General features: G+C 27.5%; 1 protein-coding gene and 1 non-coding gene across 3 annotated transcripts in view; one reads left to right on the top strand and one right to left on the bottom strand.

Moving 5' to 3' along the window:
• Positions 1 to 3895: 3895 nt before the first annotated feature.
• LOC107439634 (uncharacterized) lies at positions 3896 to 13851 on the bottom strand. Its single transcript, XR_011636628.2, has 3 exons — positions 13490 to 13851; positions 8664 to 8824; positions 3896 to 6683 (listed from the first exon to the last, which is right to left on the bottom strand). It is a non-coding gene; the product is annotated as an uncharacterized LOC107439634 (transcript).
• Positions 13852 to 13921: 70 nt separating this feature from the next.
• Positions 13922 to 20317, top strand: part of LOC107439633 (uncharacterized) — a 63111-nt gene continuing 56715 nt past the window's right edge. For both annotated transcript variants that reach the window (XM_016052298.4, XM_016052297.4), the window contains exons 1-4: positions 13922 to 14386; positions 16269 to 16312; positions 16514 to 16666; positions 19938 to 19998. In XM_016052298.4, the coding sequence (XP_015907784.3) occupies positions 14356 to 14386; positions 16269 to 16312; positions 16514 to 16666; positions 19938 to 19998 (289 nt within the window). In that variant the 5' untranslated portion in view covers positions 13922 to 14355. The remainder of the gene's footprint in view (positions 14387 to 16268; positions 16313 to 16513; positions 16667 to 19937; positions 19999 to 20317) is intronic.

Here is a 20317-nt window from a genome sequence, read left to right as displayed (position 1 = left end):
GAAATATTTTTTATGTATGTATCCAGAAATATATTTTAGAATATCATTCAGCCCAATGAGTTTTTTTTCTCTTTCTATTGCAATGTTTTTCATTAGTGCAAAATTGTTATGTTTAAAACTGTTATTGAATTTAAGTGATTAAAAAGCGTGATTTATTGAATTAGTTACTTATGTACTCCACCTACACTACACTTACATTAGTCTTATACATGTATTAATGTGACATTGAATGTGTAAACTGGGGAAGTGAGTCTGACAAAAGATCCCATGTCCCAAAGTTTTTTAGAACCCAATAAAAAATTACCTCTGAAATTTACAAATTATTTGATATTTTTTAGCATTATGTTTAACAGCCTTCCTTCATGGTCAAAAAAAAAATTATGTATTTTTGAAGTGAAAAATTTGGGATATAGAAAATAAACTATATTTGATCCCATTATTTCCCTCTGCCCCTCATCAAACTCCCTAATTTTATCTATTATCTTTTTTTGCTTAGGTTACACGTGTTCGGTTTTTCTAACTGATTTTCGGTAACGATCTACGAAAGTTTCCTGGGGATAATGGTTGGCAACTATGTAACAAATTTAGTAAGAACATAGAATTCTTATTTGTTATATTTGAATTTTAAAATTTGTCTCTTTGCCATTTCAATTTTGTATGTTGTTTTTACAACTAAAAATTCATAATATCATACTGGAGGTTTTAGCTAATGTAGAAACTTAATCGACTGTTAATGTTTAATGTAACATCCATTTGTAAATATTTTAAATTATGTAAAAACAGTTTAACTGGAACTGAAATTCATAAAAAGTTTCAATATTTCTGAATATTGGTAACTGTTAGTTAATTTGGAATATCCAAGTTACACATTTGCCCCAGGCCCCATTACACCTTAAACTAACCTTGAGTCTGACAGTTATAAAGTGGAGTTATGTAAAACCTTATATAGGGTACCATTCATTATTAAAATTTGCAACTAATACTCCTCTATTAGTTCTTCTCTGTAAAGGAGTAATATTTTTTATATGGACATTTTCTGAATTTCTCTACTTCTTTCTTAACCTATATTTTGATGGATCCACAACAGACCTGAAGACCAAATATGAGGAAGGTCTTCAGAAACCTTCCTCATATTTGGTCTGTAATGATAAACATAATATTCAGTACAAGGTCATCAAGAAAGAATAAATGAATTACAAAATTTTAGTATGCAAATTGAGAACATAACTTTGGTATTATGTTACGAACGTTGCTTTTGTACAAACTTAGAAAAAGAATTCCGAAATTTTATGTACAGTGCGCAAAAAATAATGTATAAGTGTTGATCTAATGTTTAGCGTTCTAGGACTAAATCTTAATGGTTCGAGGGATTATTTTAAGTTGCGAAATCAGACACAAAAACATATTTTCTCTGAATAAACATACCTTTTTTTTGACGGATTCAGATTCTTGGCCAAAATATAGGAGCTAGCAGCAGTTTGGTCAGGAGAGCGGTTTAAAATTTGAATCCCTTAATGTAAATTTTGATTTTTGAGTATTTCGCTATATCTCGAGAACTTTTTAAGCAAATTGAAAAAATTTTCGCACTATTATAAAATTCATTTATCCAAATATAATTTATAATAGTTGAAAAATTTTGAATTGTAAGGTATACAACTTTTTACATCATTTTAAAGAGTGTAATTTTACATGGCAAGATACAAAATAGTTCCTGAGAAACCGAATTTTAAGGAGGCTGTACTTTTAAATTTCGATTTTTCAGCTACAATTCTACAGACAAACTACTCAAATTTTGTATTTTACCATGTAAAATTACATTCTTAAAAATGATGTAAAAAATTATAAATATTTATTAAAAGCTATTTTTTACGCGGAATTATATGGATAAACTAATTTTATAATTGTGCATCAAAAATTTTCAATGTGCATAAAAAGTTCTTGAGTTCTTGCTCATTTATAAAAAAAATATAAATGAATAAAATGTCAAAAAAATCTTTCATCTTTTTCTGTGATAGAACAGTCACTTAATAAGCTTAAAGATTTACAGCAAAAAAAAACAATTTCTGAAAATTGTCAATTGATGTATTATCATCAATCTATGGAAGGGGTTGCATGTTACTTTTAAACTGTCAATTCTTAGAAACAGGAAATTTGGGCAGTGGATTCAAGGGGCAATTTTAGATACTAGTCCTAAAAATTTCAAATTGCCAGTATGTGTAAAAAAAACTAAGCCTTTCCCACTATGTATTATTGCTATTTAATTTGTAGTGGCTTTTTTTTTAAGAAAATAACATTTTACTCTAAGGAAAAAACAAAATTTAACATATATATAACTTTAAGGTAAATTTTCTATTTTAAAATAAAGTTTTTTACAAAAATGGCAAAAAATATCTCGGGGACATGATCCATAATGATTTTTCCATTTTTAAAAAACTCTGACAAATCCGACTTGAAAAGGAAGCTTTCTAAAAAAAAAAAATGCCTTATCAACTGGGCTACTCTTTTTTATTAAAAATTAACATAGAAATTTTTATTAACATTTTATATTAATTAAATGTTTAAATCAACGATCCTGTAGACTTTAAATTCATGACAGCTTCTTTCTCATTTAAACTATAGTTAGAAAACTTCATCTTGGATGATAAATATGAAAGAGTTTATTTAATATGGACTACAAAAGAAAATCTAAAATTCTACGCAAATTAACTAAAAATAAAGAAAGGTAACATTTAAAAAAAAATTCTAAAATAAGTTTTTGACTTTTAAGAAACAAAAATGATTTTTACTAAGGAGAAATAATATTTAAAAATATTTTAAATCCCAAAATAAACTTAAAGCCCTACCTACTGCCATGAGCTTGTTACAGTCTTAAATGAATGAATATGAAGAATGTGTGGGAAATTTTCAAGAGACTTAATGCACTGTTAAAATTTCAGCTTTTTTAAAGGTGACATAAAATTGAACACTCTTATAAATTTTTCTTATTTTAATTGCTTAGTTTATCCTCGTAGAATTTTTAAGATGACCTTTTACACATAAAAATTATTTTGCAGTACATTAAAATGAGCCATCTAAAGTGCCTATTACAAATTTAAACACTTGATACAAATAGAAATTACGAAGCTTTAAAATTAAGCTGAAAATTGTCATATTTTTTCTAAAATATTTATTAAAAAAAGTTTGTTTCCTATTTAAGTTTACCTAATAAATATCAAAAAAGTAAAATAATAAATTCCAGAAAAAATATTTTATTAATTTCAACTTAACAGTATATTAAACAACACTGTGTTCACAGTACATGTATTTTTTCTAAAATATTTATTAAAAAAAAGGTTGGTTTCCTATTTAAGTTTACTTAATAAATTTTAAAAAGTAGAATAATAAATTCAAGAAAAAACATTTTATTAATTTCAACTTAACAGTATATTAAACAACACTGTGTTCATAATATGTGTCGCAAGTTAGCACATATTTAACAGAAACAAGTTCAACTTAGGCATAGCATGAGAGGGGGCACACATTTTGCTTTTAGAAAACTATTTGGGTTTTATGTATATGTACGTATTTATTATTTTTATATATAATATAGTTATATATAAATGTATGTGTAAAATTTAAATAAAACAAGTATTTTTCTAAGAACAAACAGTTCGTCCCTCCTCACGCTACGTCCATGAACATTCTTAACAACATTCTAAATAAATAATTCCAAAAAACTGAAGTGAAAATACATTAAAAACTTCACTGGCTTAAAAAAGTGTGAAAATGGTCAACGACAGAAATCAAAAGTAATCATTTGTGGTTCTGAAAATTGATTCACACCTGGAAATTGTTGAGAGTTGGACTTTTTTTTTAGCGCTTGAAACATATTGACTTTTATTATCATCTTCATATATTTTTTTTTATTCCAGTGACGTTTTTAATTGAAAAAAAAAAAACATTCTAGTTCGTTTATTTAATAATAAATACAGTGAAGCTTTGATAATTCAAAAAACTTCTGAATGTTTCCTATTTAGTTTCCCCAAATAAATACTTTCAAAAAAAATATAAAAACTACAAATATTTTTAAAAAAATCCCTAAATTCATGAAATAAGCATTTTATCTATTTAAATTCATTACAGCATATTTAACCCTTTGCTTATGACAGATAGCATGTCTAAGTCTGTCATTCTGATCTAACTCTGTACTGTCTGTATAGGAACAAAAATTTAGCAACATATGTTTGCAACAAATTTGATAAAAATAAGTTTAACAGCAAATATTCCAATTCATTTGATAAGTAAAAAATACATTAAAACTTGATGACATAAAAATATGAAAAATCAAGTTATAAAAATTTGAATGAAATATGTCATTCAATTAAGAAGGAAAAAAATATTGTTAAAAACAAGTTTTCTAACAAAGCAATCACAGGCTTGAATGATAACAATTACAGATGGCCCAGGATTACTTATAAGCATAATACTCATAACTCAGTTTATATATCTTACTCTCAAAATAAATAAAAAATCACTTGAATAAATATCAATTTAAACATTCAGGGCAGACTCGCATCGTAACCCCATAGTCCGATTATAGCATGGGCAGAAGGGTCAATTACCTCCAAACTTTATCGGCCCCACACATTAATATTTAAAATATTTTAATTTTACACTTTGTCTAAGGTTATGAACTCATTAAACTTTTACAGCAGTTTAGTTTTATCCAAAAAAGACCAATCAAATCAATGAGGCTTTGCATATCGATGCTTTCTTTTGTTACAGTAAAAAAGCAACTAAACATATTTCTGCTTAATAAAAATCTAAGAATCATTCTGCTTAGTTATTTCTCAAACAACTTTTTTCAAATTTAACTTTCAACTTATTTTAATAGCATCATCTTTAGTGCACTCCGACTACAACATGAGATTGTAGATCTCTTTCAGAGATCATCAAAAAGAGCTCTCTAAGTAAGAGCCTTGCACAAATATTTTGAATATATTTTATTTTACTTATTTGTTTTGTTAATATTTTTTGTTTTGATATTTTTTCGTATTTCCTTATTTAATCTTTTACGCATTTGGCACAGAGTTTTGCCCGGTCGCTTGGAGAGGTTTTTATGGTCTCTCCTAAAGGTTTTCTTCAACACAAAGTCTATGGGAAAAATTCTGTGTCTCCGGAAAGTGTCGTAAAAAGAAGTCTTTTCTGGAGGTTTCGTTGTAACTCTTTCAAGTAAAATAAGGTCTTTTCAAATAATAACAGTTAATATATTCTAAGATTTTTTTTTTTTTTTTTAGAATAAGATAAGAAAATTCCTATTGACTTAAACTAAAGTTAATATAAGTATTTTTCATTAAAGCTGATGAAACCTTTTGTTTTTCAAACAATATATATTAATCTGCCACAATTTTGTTTACGTCCTTATCCCATATGAACACAATTTTACATTTTTGCAAAAGCAGCGTACACATACACGTAGGCCTCCTCAACACAAAATATCAAAAATAAATAGAACTTTTTCTTCAAGTAATTCTTTCATCATATTCTATTTGCCAAGAAAATGTATTCCCAACATTGCTTTTAACATGTGAACAAAAAACATTAGCACATTTTTCAACACATACATATGGACAACCATCTAAATACAGTTTCTGGATATTTTTGCAAGTAAACAGTTTCATAGCAGCAGCATCTTTAATGTCGGTGAAAACAAATTTAGCTTTAACTAAATGCTGCATGTTGATTATATTATCTATCAACACCTCAGAGAGATTTCTTACACAATGAAAGGAAACTGATTCAATATTTTTAGATATGCTTAGTAATAAATTGATTGACTTATTTGTAGATCTTTCGTACAAGCATGAGTTTTTGACGGACAACTTAGCCAAAGAATTCAAGTGGTGTACCTTGTCACTCAAAACGGTATCATCAATGTCTTGGTATTTAATATTATTCAAAGTCAATTTTTTCAAATTAAGGCACACTCTTCCAATAACTTCAACAGAAACTGAAACGTTTTGTAAGACAAGTTCTGTTAGTTTCACTCCTTGGTTTTCTATAAAGTAAGCAAGACCCTCTTTAGCAGGATTTCCTGAGTTAGGTAATTCAGCAAATTTAAAGCTATTTAAATTCTCAAACCTTAGACACAACTCAAAATCGCATTCAGACAGCCAATCAACAACTGCCAGCTTCTCCACATTGGGACACATATTTACCCATACTTCCAATATCTTTAGAAAACTAATGGTTGACAATAATTTATTTGATGAATATTCTAATTCTTTTAATTCATATATCTTTGAAACATCTACAGATTTATTTACTTTTGAAAGGTGGAAATAGTACAAAATAGTTGCAATTTCAGGATATTTTATAACTTGAAGTTTTAAATTCCTTAAAATATATGCGATGCCATTAGATTTGACTTTGGTTTTTTCAATATTAAGCACCTTTAAAGAATCAAAGCCAACCTTTTTTCGATTGACATAACATAAATTTTTCATTCCATCATCAGTGACATTGCATTCAAACAAACTTAAAGAAGATAGCTCAGGACACATTTTCCTTATAAGTATTAACAAATCATCAGTGCAACTAGTACCACTGAGGTTCAAAGATTTCAAATGAGGTAAAAGGCACACAACTGCAGACAATATTTTCACTGAAGTCGAAGAATTTTCAAAGCTGACAGAAGTGATTTTCTGAAATGAAAATAAAGAAAGGGAAAAAAATTAAATGAGGCTATTAGTATCAAAATATATAGGAGGAATTAGGTAAAATAGGAGGTATATATATAGGAGGTTATAGGAATAGCGATAGAAAAGGCAAAAATTTCATCTAAAAAATAAATCTTTAGTATCCGGGTTGTAATATAAATAAAACAGAAAAAAAAAAAAATTACGAAAATTTTTATGTTAATATCCCACTTACTGTATGTTAATATTACCCACAATAATAATAAAAATAGTAGCTCCTACAATATTGTTTTATACTGCTAGAATGAATAGTTGGAATAGCAAAGATATGTAACTGTTATTCATGATCAAAACTATTTTTTTATTTAATTATAAAAAAAGAAAAACTAATTAAATTATAATGAGATTAATGTGATAATTTGATAAGTCAGAAAAAATTGAAACATAGAATATACATAAAAACTCTACAATTAAGAATCAAAATAGTTAATATTTTTAATATAAAATAAAAACAGCAGTATGGGTAAGAAGAACATTTCACCTGTTACTACAGCATGAACATAAATTTCAAAATAAATTTCTTTATACTCTTTCAAAACTATTTGAGAAAATAGGGAGAAAATAAATACCCAAATGTAAATAATAATATTAAAAAAAATGAAAGAATATTCTTAAAATTTGAAATTTAAAATTTTATGATTATGGGGAAAAATTAGTTTATCTTCCCATTCAGCGAAGAAAAAATTAGCTGTGTTGTTAGCAAAAAGGATTTCAGAGCTGTATGCAATTGAAAGAAAATCCTCATCCTAAATATGAAATGTCACTTAGTAGTAAATATGAAATGTCACTTAGTTGTGAATATGAAATGTCATTTAGTAGTAAATATGAAATGTCACTTAGTAATAAATATGAAATGTCACTTAGTACAGTAGGGAACCGATTATCCGGAACGGTCGGGACCATCGCTATTCCGGATAACTGATTTTTCCGGTTTTCTGAATCGCTACAAAAAGCCGGGTTTTTTTTATTGTTAAACCCAACTAAAAAAAAACAAGAAATTTAAAACCAAAAAATCTTAAAAAAAAGAAAAAACGATGAAGTAATACACTAATGATTATTTCCAAAATGATGGTAAGGTAAACCTCTTTAAAAAAGAAAGAAAAATCGTAAAATCTTACGAGGAAAAAAAAATTGTTTTTAAAAATGGCAAGAAAATTTATCGAATTTTGTTCCGGTTTTTTGGTTTTCCGGTTTCCTGATTTCCGGATAACGGGTTCTGTACTGTAGTAAATATGAAATGTCACTTAACAGGTACAAAAGGTGACCTATCTGTCAACTTATGTACTCCTTGGTGATGGTGCAGGCACAATAATAACAACTATAGTAGGAAATAAGTAGAACTAAGTTCTCTTCTCAGTATTTTAGGAAATACTTTTGAGAGTAAGAGAAATTTTTTTGCATTTATTTGAATTCAGTCTTAAAAGTTAGTCTTTTAATAAATTGTTATCTATAACATTTCTTAGTACCATTAAAAAAATTTATATGAATCAAATCTTCTTTGTGACCAACAAATTCAATTTTTCATGACTTCTGGGGTTGCCCTCCCCCTCGGCTATACACCACTGGTTCATTCTATAAACAATTAGTTAATTTCAAATGCTCATACGAGATATTTTTTACTTACAAAAATCTTAATATTGGATCACGGGAAAAAGAGTGATTCGTAAAGAAATAATGCAAAGTAATTACTTACAACTAAAAATTAGATGCACTCCAGCTAAATTTGAAGGGCAAAAAATTACCAATATAGAAATGTAAATTTACAGAATTAAATGTAAGTCAGAGCAAATTTGGTTTACTCTTATAATCAAACAAAAGTATATCTTATGAGCTACTGGTTTAGTATCAAAACTAAGATTTTTAACTTCAAGACTAAAAAAAATAAACTAATCAGTAAATAAAATTGTTATATAATCAAGAACTTACATTTCCATAAAATATAAACTTAGGAATTAATTTCGGGATAGAGTGAGTTTTCTCAACTGTTATATCGTTCCAATAAGGAGAAATAAGCCAATCAATCAAATCCTCATTAATACAACCAGTCTTTTTCAATATACTATAAATCCTATCTGAGTAACGTTTCCCTATATATAAGAAAAGCAAAACTAATTATCATTTTAAAACAAAACAATAATAATAAAATTTACCCTGCAAATAGATTAACAATTAGAATAAATATTATTTAAATACAAAAGAAAATTTTAATGCAAAAAAATGTATAAATATTTAGTTCTTATAAATATAACCATTCTGAATCTTATATTCTGAGGGCAGTTAAAGGTTTACGATAAACGCTATCGAGATAGGCTATAATCTTTTCTTAATTAAGAACAGACATGTGCTGGTATACAATTTTTTTTCTTACACGAGCGATTTCAGCTACTTTTTAAGCAGAAAATATCATCCAAATGCAACTTGATTATGAGAAAATTGATACTACCTCTCTTTTATATAAATCTCTGCTTTTATTAACTATCATTATAATACCTGGCCTATAAGGTTAGTGTTTATTGCTAATATTATAGGCTGCTGCCACCTGAAAATCTCATAGTTCACATATCACACCAAGATTTCTCTTTCAACGAAATTTCATGACTGTGGTGGGTTTCTTCTGGTGTACCAATTTTAATGACCAGTAGTGTATTAATTCGGATTTCTTGCTGATACTGATATAACACTATAGATCACCATCAGCCGAAAACCTGAATTTTTCAATGCTCCTGGGTTCGGATCCTTGATACTCCATCTGAGGATATTAAATATATAAAATTTGTCCAATAATTTTTATTTTTCGAAGTTTTTATATTTATACAGCCACAGCCTGCCGTTTTCACAGCATAGCTTGTTTGGGCCAATTGGTTTATTTTAATAAAGTGCATCCTGAAGTACTGTTTTATCGCTTCATTGTCTTCTAAATAAACTTTTGAAAATAATTGATTTCTACACTTTATTTTATTCTCTTTGCTGTATAGGTAAATAAGTATTGAGTATAAAAAAAATTTTTAGTCTGGGTACTCAGAGAAAATTTAATCTTTTATCTAACTGGTTACGGGCACGCGGCAAAATTTTTATGGTTAACCGGCCAGTTTCGGAAACACAGTAAAATATGGATTTATTACCCAGCCAGGTATTATAATATTTATGCAAAACAATATAAAAACTGTATTTTAATTTTCTATTAAACAAATATTTTATTGGATATAGTTGCAAAGAAATTTATTGTGCGCTAATATAAATAAAAACATAAAATTTATTTTAATATTTTTTTAAACTAAATTTTTAAAAAAAAGTTTTGAAAAGGAATTTGTGGATGACTGTTTCGGTGTAGAATGATTAACGTAATACTTTGCTTTGAAGTGGAGCGATCTTATCTTAGACTCTATAATTAATTCATTTTTCATTTGATTTACTTAAATTTTCAAGATGATTTATAAATGTTACTTCTATTAAATGTAGAAAATTTTAAAATACTTGTGAATTAAATTAGAGTATATTACAAGGGTGGCCAACCTGTGGCTCGCGAGCTCCATGCGGCTCTTTAAAGGATTACTTATGGCTCTCGATTAATAGAGATGCAAGATGATCAAGCTCTACAATTAAAATATAAGTCAACGTTGATTACTGAATTTAGAAAATTTGTGCCAGAATCGAAGTATCCTGAATTATGAAAGGCTGCTTGTCGAATTATTTCAATATTCGGAACAACGTACTTATGTGAATAATTTTATTCCCGTTTAAAATTCGTGAAATCCAAATACTGATCAGTATTAACTAACCAGCATCTCAAGGAATTACTGAGAAGTGCTGTCACCAATTATTCACCAAATTTTAAAGAATTATCAAGAGAAGTAAAATAATTCAATACACATATTTTGTACTTTTATTTATATATTTTCAATAAATATAATTTTTGTAAAAAAAATTTTTTTTAATACTTTTCTTGCATACCTTTTAAATATGTGTTTAATTACGGCTCGCGAAAAATTTCAAATTTTGAAAAATGGCTCGATTATCAAGGAGCTTCGCCACCCCTGGTATATTAAATGAAAAAATTTTAAACTATCAAGTTACAATAAACATAATTTATGTGTAATGAGATCAACTTAAATATAATCTCTTACACATTTTGTGTAAGACAAAAAACTTATAACCAATATTGAATAGAAGATTTATTTTGCTATCCTTAATCTTAAGATTTTACCTCGGTATCTTAATAATTTTTGAAGCCTTAAAAGATAAAAGAACTCCTTATCAAGTAACAAACAAGGGAAAATATTGCTTCATAAAAACTTTTCAGTGCAACGTGTATTTAAATTTTTCACAGGGAAAGAAATCATGGTACCCTCTAATGGCTAATCCAACGCTAAAAGAACTTTAACCAAATTGATTGGAAACTGGAAAAACACATTTCTCATAAAAGTTTAATTTAAAGTTACTGATAGACAATTTTATTCATACATTTTGCTTTTCAATTTATGCTGAAAATGCAAAAAAATTTTCAAAATGAATTTTTTGTCTAGCTACGTAAAAATAATGAGATAATTTATTAATTAATTTTTGTTAAAACAACTGTCTCAGTTTTAAAATGCTCTTTTATTTACTAGGAAATTAATCTTTAATGTAATTCAAATTAGTAGTAATATTAGAATAGTTTCTTGCGGGCTATTGCCAAGACTTGGCGATTATTCTGCTGCAGATCACGATACAAAAGTCTTTCTAATGTATGGTACCCAGCACTGAATAACCCGTAAAAAAAAAACTGGGTAATAGAACTAAAAATGGGTTTCAGGTCCCTGATACTGGGCCTTGAGACTAAAAACTGTGTTCAGTTACCCTGTACCTCACAGTTCTTATTTTTTTTATTATTCAGTTACTCATGAGCTTTTGCTAAGACTTGGCAGTTATTCTGCTGCAGGTTACGGTACAAAAATCTTCTTAGTGTAATATCAATCACCAGATAACCAATGCCGAGTCTTAAGACTAAAAACTGGGTCTACTCACCCTGAACCTGCTGCTGAAATTATTTTTTCAGGTCTGTGTAAAGATAATCTGGCTGGGTAATTGCCAAGTACCCGTAACATCCCTACCATAAATAAATATAATTAACTATAGTTCTCGAATTTTTCAATTTATTTATTTGGGCTAAGGTCTTAATTATTTGAAGATTTTACGCTAGTGCCCAGCTGAGTGAAAAATTCAACAGTATTAAAGTTTGATGTATTAAAGAAACTAAATGAATCACATACAACAGAAAGCAACCTAATACAATACAATTACAGTGTAACGTCCCATATCCGGACGTCCCTTTCCCGGAAGGGTCGATTTCCCGGACACTTTTTAACAATCAAAATAAACAAACATCCCTCCATCTTCCCCTTTCCTAAAAAAAAAGAAAAAAATCTTTTGACGCATTTTCTCTTTTTCTAGCTTGCACTGAACCTCTGATTTATGCATCGAACCCATAAATCACCAGAAAGGGGAAGTGAAGATCTACCAAGACCATTGAGTGACCGTTAGTGTCGCTCCTCCCTTGGAATGTAGGAAAAAGAGGGAGATTTGTTTTCAAAAGACCGCAACTGAGTCCCCTCCCCCCCCCCCTCCTTTCCCATGCAGGTGGCTAGTAAAAGAGGCATTTCCTGGAACCTTTTTATTGAAAGAAGAAATACTGTGGAAAAGGGTAAACGGGGCAAGCGTTAAGGTGGAGGGGGAGTCAGAATGGAAAATTTGAATAGGTCTAAAAGGATACACGTCCTTGAGAAACAAAACATTCGTTCTTCCCCATACCAAGTAATATTTAGGAGGCGGGGGGGAAAGGGGATAACATTCTTTCTTTAGCAGATTCTTTCAGTCATAAAAGAAAAAATAAAGAGAACCCGATCAGCGTGTCCCGCCTTTATGCTTGATTGATAGCCAATGCTTGGAGAGAAAACAATAATTTGTTACTTCCCCACCCTCAACTTAAATGATCTCCTCTTTACACTTATTTTCTTTCACAAATAAGGAGGAAATGAATTTTTCTCCTCCATCTACCCACCTTAATGAACGACGGGAATTTCCCTTTCTTGCTTGAATCATTCTAGTTAAAAATGGCGGATTATTATTTTCATATGTCAATTTTTTTTAGTTTTCTATATTTTAAGCAATAATATTTTTTTTCTAACATTTCATATTTTATTGATTAGATATTCTAATACTAAAACATTATTCCCCTTAAAAATAATGTTTATTTATTTTTTGCTTCTTAGATTTAGATCATTTTAAGCTTCCTTTCCCCTTCCTGCTTGAATCCTTCTAGTCCAAAATGGCGGATTAATATTTTCGTAACTGTTAAATTTTTTTCGTTTTCCATATTTTCAGCAATAATATTTTTTTTCTAATATTTTATATTTGATTGATTAGATATTTTAATGCTAAAACATTATTCCCCTTAAAAATAGTGTTTATTTATTTTTTGCTTCTTAGATTCAGATCGTTTATTAAATCATTTTAAGCTTTGTTTACCTTGGGGGTGTATTATACGGAAAAATCTATTATATGGACTTCTGGAAGTCCCACCGATTCCGGATACGCGACTTTACACCGTATATCAATTAGTAAAAATAACAAAACCTTACAACTATTCAAATAATAATAAGTCCAGATTAATTTAATTATCAAAGCTTAGTAGTTGCAAAAAGGACGCAAAATAGTAAAAGAAGTTTTAATTTAGTAACAGATCAAAAAACTTTAAGTAAAAGGATTTAACTTACGTAGGAAAGTATTGTATTTCTCTCCTAATGCAGAGAGTGAATGGGAATTACCTAAATAAGTTACTACCGTATTTAGACATAAATCTTCTAAGCTTCTTTCTCTAAAAAATCTCATGTTAGCATAGCTCTTAATTTAATTCAAATATTTAAAATAGATAATATCTTGAGTAATGATTAGTTTAATTCTCAAACTTTAAATATTTCATGCGGAAAATTTAAATAAAAGTATTTCAAAAAATAATGAAAAGTTTGTGAGACACACATAATTTATGACACGTAAAACAAGAACAACTTTGAAAACCTGGAAAAAACTTTTCAATTTTTTTCAGTCTGCTTTGTAATTATGCGTTTGGTACGCTTACAGCTGCTTTTTTCTGTCTCTTGCAACCTTTATTTAATCGAATGAGAGTAAAAAATATTTGCTGAAAAAACGGATTAATTTGCCAAAATAATTATAAACTGAACATTTATAAGTTCTATTTGTTTAAAAACTTCCTAATATTCATCATTACTTCCAGAGAATTACATTTAAAATATTTCAAAGTAAAAGTTATTTATTAGTTTTTTGAAAGTTAAAAATGGCAAAGTTTCCTTTGTTTCCATAACAAAATTGAAAAGTAAACAATCGCTAACTGGTTCATCTTTTAAATTAGATATTTTATTAAATTGAGAATTAACCAAGGATTATTTCCTTAATATGATTTATTTTACTTGTAACTCTTTCGATTTTCCAATTTAAACTTAGTTTCAATTGTTAATTTACCTCTAATATCAGTGAAAATTATTATCTACATCTCTATGTTGCTTTCTTATAGAAATATTTCCTCTGGCTCTATGAGTCAAAGTTTAAAAATATTTAATTAGAAATGTTTCGTAGTCGGGAATCTACCTGGATAGGTAAGCATATTTTGACACATTCATTGTGTAATCAAAAATTTAAGCAAATATTAACTCCACATCTGTCAGCATAAACAGTTGTTCATATTACAGGATTTTACATATTACTGAAATTACGTATTATTATTTAAAAAATAAATATTAAAAAAACCAGAAAACAAAAAGATATCTCTTCATCTGTTCACACAATTATATCCGCTAAAAGGAGTGCTTTCTAATATTGTATCAATACAGGCAAACCAAAATATATTAATACAATAGTGTGAGGGGCACTCAAAAAAATTTTTTTAAAAATAGAACACATTAAGTAAAAAATATATCTTGCAAGAAACAGAAAATGAAATGTAAAGAAAAAAACAGCAAAATTTATGAAGCGAGTAGTGAATTCAAATGAACTTATGTGTATCGGAATCTTTCAAGAAGGATTGAAAATATTTTCGTAATAAAATTGCCAGATTACAAAATATGAAAACATGAGCGCAAACGGAGATAAAAGCGTAAAAAGAGGGATTTTGTTTTATGGCGTGTTCTTACTGCTGTACTGAAGCTTTTTTGATTTGTTAGTTATCAAGGATTGGCCCAAAAATGGATGTGTGCAAGATAATAATATTATACTGGATAATTTAAAGAAGTTTATAACTAATAAGGTTGATATTTAATTATACAATTTTAATGATTTTGGAAAATTAACATTTATTTTTTTAAAAAAGAGAGAACGAGAGAGAAAAACATGATTTTTAGCCACCGATTTGCCCTAGTTGAATTTGCTCACAGTAAAAATATAAAGTAACAAAGTTTTTTGTAAATTTATTAATAATAACATACGATTAACTAAATTATTTTGTATAGAATTTAATTACTTTAGCTGGGTATCCATTGTTTTTTTATCAAATTTTGAAATAGTTCGTCTATTTGTTTTTTGGATAAATGAACATATTTTTTTAATTCTGTTCATTTGTTAAAATTGTTGTTCCGTTCATTGTATTTAAATTAATGTTTTTAGAAGCATTATTTATATTGAAATTAAAATCATTTCTTTTATTGTATAAGTCAACAAAGCAGTTATTTTCTTCTTTTTTAATACCCAAAAATTAAAATTAATATTATCATCATGATTACAATAAAAGTTGTATTAGTTTTTCTCTTTTTTTTTTCTTTTTATCCTTTTTTTCTTTATTGTACTATATATATATATATTTTTCTCCAAATATTTAAATCACAAAAAATCAATAATGAATTTTTTTTTTTTTTAAACTACATCCTACTTACCATATAATATATAATAACTCATTAATCAAGTTATATAGGAGTTTTTGAAGGGGTTTTGCCCCAAAAAACTACACCACTGCACTGAATGCTTCCACATCATCCAAGTGCATGCTAAATGTTTCTCTTTTCTCTTTATTTCTTACTTATCTTTTGTTATTCCCTCAAATTTTGTAAAAGAGTCAGAAATGCTCCGTCCAGAGTTTGTACTGTATATTTGACTTTACTGTATGGTGGGGAAAATTTCATCATGTATCTATGCTATTATAGTCTCTGAAAAGTAATTTTCAGTAAAAAAAAAAGTAATTTAACTAATAAAGAAAAAAATATTTTCTGTTGTATTTTAGTTATTTTTAACGATTTAGTACAATGCTCTTAAGTATTTAAATATCATTATTATCTAAATATCATTATTATCTAAAAAGGGTGTTGCGAGAACTTAAATGAATGTATGAAGTTTTAAAACAAATTGTAACGTTAGTTATTTTTGTATTTAATCATTATTGGTTTTACTGGTATTATTTTACTGCTAATTTTCTTATGCTTATTAAAACTCTTAAAATTTTTCTCAGAGAGAACTTTATATAAATTAATATTGTTTACTTTAAAATTTCAGGTTTTGAAAAAGCTCAACAGAAAATTGATGCTTTAAAAGAAGAGGTATGGACATAGCTGCTTTTTTTCTAAAATTATTAGGATTCATCTAAATTTACTAATATTTAGCAATTGTATATTCTAGAAATATTTTAACCCTTTGTTTTGAAGTTAAGACAAGTTTTATATGAAATGTCATATGAAGTTAAAATAACTTATGTTTTTAATGTTAAATTAACTTATTACTCTTAATTATTTTCTTTTCAGGTGCAACTTGCTGAAGAAAAGCTACTTGATTGCAAAAAAAATTTAAAGCATGATACGAAGTTGACAAGAAGCCCTGTAACTAGTTCAAAAAATGTTGCTTATTTGCAAGAAGATTATAGAATTAAACCTGAAAGCAGAAAACATTTTTATAAAGTGAAGTGGCCTTTTTTTTTTAATTTTATTCTTCAAAAAAAAATTGTCTATTGTTAAATTTCAATGAAGCATCTAGTGGAAGAAAGTTCTAAGTAATATTTTAATGTGGAGTTCTCCCTAGGAATAGAAAAGGGCAGGGCGCTTCTCTCTGAAAAGATTATTGACGATATTAACGATCATTTCATGGGATCAAGTTGTAGGATTTTGTTTTCCCGAGTGTTTGGAAGATAAAATTCAGATTTATTTTTCCGCGGCATTTTTGAAAATAAAAAATAAACTAGAACAAAAAAATCCTTAAAATATTTGATAGCTCGGTTAAAGCGGAAACTCGGATAACCGGGGATCGGATTATGGGGACTCTACTGTAATAATAATAATAATTTATTTAAAAAATAATTTTAAAATTACTTAAAAAATTTATTGATGTATCCCCTTGAAAAGAGAAACTTATAACAAATTTAACCAGTTGAGAATAATCCTAACAAAGTAAATATTTGTAATAGTAATCAGAATTAAACCTATAAAATACAAATAGTTTTTGTGTGTAATTATTATTTTAACAGTTAATTAATTTTTCTTTAGAATGCAATGTGAATGAAAAGCCGGTGTTTTTATCAGATGTTGCCATTTTTTACAAAAAGGGCAAAGGGGGCACATTTATTGGCATCAAAGAGCAAGCAGGGTGGGCCGTCCTTCAAAAAAAAAACGCTTGGGGAGAACACTGCTTTAATGCCTAAAATATTGGATTTTAAAACATGCTATGGTCAGTGGTTTTTATTTTCCTCTGCCCATTCATAAAATAAGGCAATTTTAATGACGAAATACGATTCTTAAACAGCCTCAGCTGTTACTATACTCTCTAAGGATATTGTTCCTAAATTCACTAAAATTACACTTAAAATTTTCTCTAATTAACTTTTTAAGTGTTAGTCAATTATTTATTGAACTATTTATTCAAACTCTTCCTTTTTCTCTCCTTTTAAAAAAATAAAAATTTTGCTTTTATAAATTGAAAACACTTGTTTCTTGGTAATAGCTTAATACAGTCCATATTTTACTCTCTTTTTATTGTGTATTGAAAACTATAAAGTGTGGGATTATAACATGTATTTTAATATTGAATTCAGTACCTTTTAAACTATTCCTTTATATAAAAATTTAACTATTTAAGAGCTTAAACAGAATCAAATATAATTGTTTATGAAGGTTTTGTGTTAACACTTTTTCAAAAATGCTCATAAATACTTATTTAAAATAAATCTTAATATTTTCAGTTTGTTTGATCACAGTCTTTTAAAAAAAAAAACAGTTATTTAGTTCCTCTAACCCTTACAAACTTTGATGATAACTTTCAGTAAAATTATCTATTATCTAGATTGTCTAGTGAGTTTATTAAAAAAATTGTTTTTAGAAGAAAATAGAAAATTAGCAAAAAATTTTAGCCATAATTTTCTGTAGTTATTTAATTATATTTACTTTGCTTTTATGTATGTATATAAAGCAAAAGTCTCGTATCTAGAATCTTCTTTTAGTTTTTGGATTATACATCTTTACAAACATCATAACATGCTTTGTTCTATAAAAAATGGATGACAGTTAACATAACGTTAATACTAAATAAAATCCTTATGGGCTAAAATAATAAATAAAAGTGAGCAGATGATAATATGACCTTTCTCTTTCATGAATGAATGAAGACACATCTTCTCTTTTCTTTCCTACCTGATATAAAGAATTAACTGAGTATATAATCAGATAAAAATAAGATTTAAAAAAAAACCTCATATTCCAAAAGTAAATTTGAAACAATGACAGAATTGAGTAGACTTGATTAATTAAAATTTATCATAATTTAAAGAGAAACTGAGCCTTATGCTGGCTTACTTTTCAATCACTATAAATATTCATAGTTTATTCTTATTACATAATTGTTTTTCTTTAATTGCTCTCATCTTTTCAACAACTCTTTTATTAAGGCAGAATAAATATTTAGTGTAATAGAAAAGTAGCAAGAAGGAAAAAAATTAATTAATACCTTTATTAAAAGATCACAAGCATAAAAGAAGGTACAGATAAAAAGAGATTTTTGTTATTTTGATCATAAAAAGTTGTCTAGGCGTTTCCTGTAAAAGGAGGGACCTCTAGGTATGGGGCTTTGTACTGTATGTTTACATTCTCTTATGATGAAAAAAGTAATTATTCCTTGTTTTAACCGTGATGTTGAATCTGAATGCAGAAAAAATCATAATGTGCCACTTTAATTTATGCATGTCTTATTTGTATTGTTTGGAATTGTTTTTACTTCCAACTGCTATTTAAAATAAAAATTTTATTAGCCAATATCGTCAGTAGTAGACGGATCATGGGTTAGAGTCCCCTCTCTATCAGGCTAACCATGGGAGGTTTTTGTGGTTTTCCTCTCCATGTAATGCAAATGAAGGTTAGTTCCATCAATGTCCTCCATGAAGTCAAATTTCTCCCAATACTTAATCCAGGAGTTTCCTTGTCTTCTGGATTGGGTTCAAAATTACAAGGCTACGGAGTTGAACATTAGTAGTTGTAAACACAAAAATTGGATCAGTTGTTCCACTCGGATTATAAAATAAAATAACATTATTAACTAAGGACATTTACAAATAGAATCATTTCCCATTTTTTAAGTCAATTATTTTTTTTAGCTAATGCTTAATAATTATCTCTAGCTGATTGAATGCTTGATCTGCAGTTGGTAACTGTAACTTTAAACTCAAAATGGATCATTTTTACACATTAATGTTAAGATGCTGTATTTGTCCAAATATTTAAAATTGATACTCAGATTTCAATTTCAAAACAATCATTTATGTTAGATAGATTTATTATATATTTGTTCAATTAGAGTAAAAGAGTTTGTTTCAAATTGTTGCAACATTGTATATTGTAATTTTTTCTATGCATATTTTAGTATAAAAATTTAATGTATCTGCTATGAAAAAAAATGAATCTGAAATAAATTTAAAAGTAGATTTAATAATTTAAACTCCATTAGTTATCATTCTTTTTATCAATTTTTTATTAGCACCAAATCTAGTGTCTAAAAATATAAAAAGCTAATTTTCATGAGAGGTAAAAAAAGTCTAATGCATAGTTTTTTCAGTGCAACCCCCTTTTACCACTTTCTTCCAAAAGACTGGTAATTCGACCAGTCTAGCTGCTGATGTTAAGTAACATGCGTGTTTAATTGTATATGTTTAAATCTATTTTTTTTCATAACTTATTGTTGTATTTTTAGGAAACAGTTTCAAAAAAATTTCCTCAGAATGAAAAATTTATTCACAAACAAAAGTTTAGATGTAAGTATTGAGATATCTTTTTATTTTTGTAAATTTTGAATAATTATTGTATCATTCAATACCAAAATGTTTCTGACTAAAAAAAAATCATTACAATTTTTTAAAAATATTATAAAAGTAAAAAATCATTGCAATTATGTTTCAAAAATAAGTTACTAACTAAGATGGAAGAATAAAATGTTCCTATATTCTTTGTAAAAACTTTATATGTCTTCTTTGTTGAATTGAACGCATACATAAGCATTTAACTGTTTTAACATTGAACTAAATCTCTCCTTTTGTGAACTAGAATTCGTTAAAGTGTTGGAGTTATGCTTCA

Source organism: Parasteatoda tepidariorum, chromosome 1 (genome assembly GCF_982258835.1).
Source record: "Parasteatoda tepidariorum strain Cologne lab strain chromosome 1, Ptep-v5.0, whole genome shotgun sequence".
In the NCBI taxonomy this organism is placed as follows: Eukaryota; Metazoa; Arthropoda; class Arachnida; order Araneae; family Theridiidae; genus Parasteatoda; species Parasteatoda tepidariorum.
The sequence above is the reverse complement of the archived record's forward strand: the minus strand, read 5'-3'. Positions and strand labels throughout refer to the sequence as shown.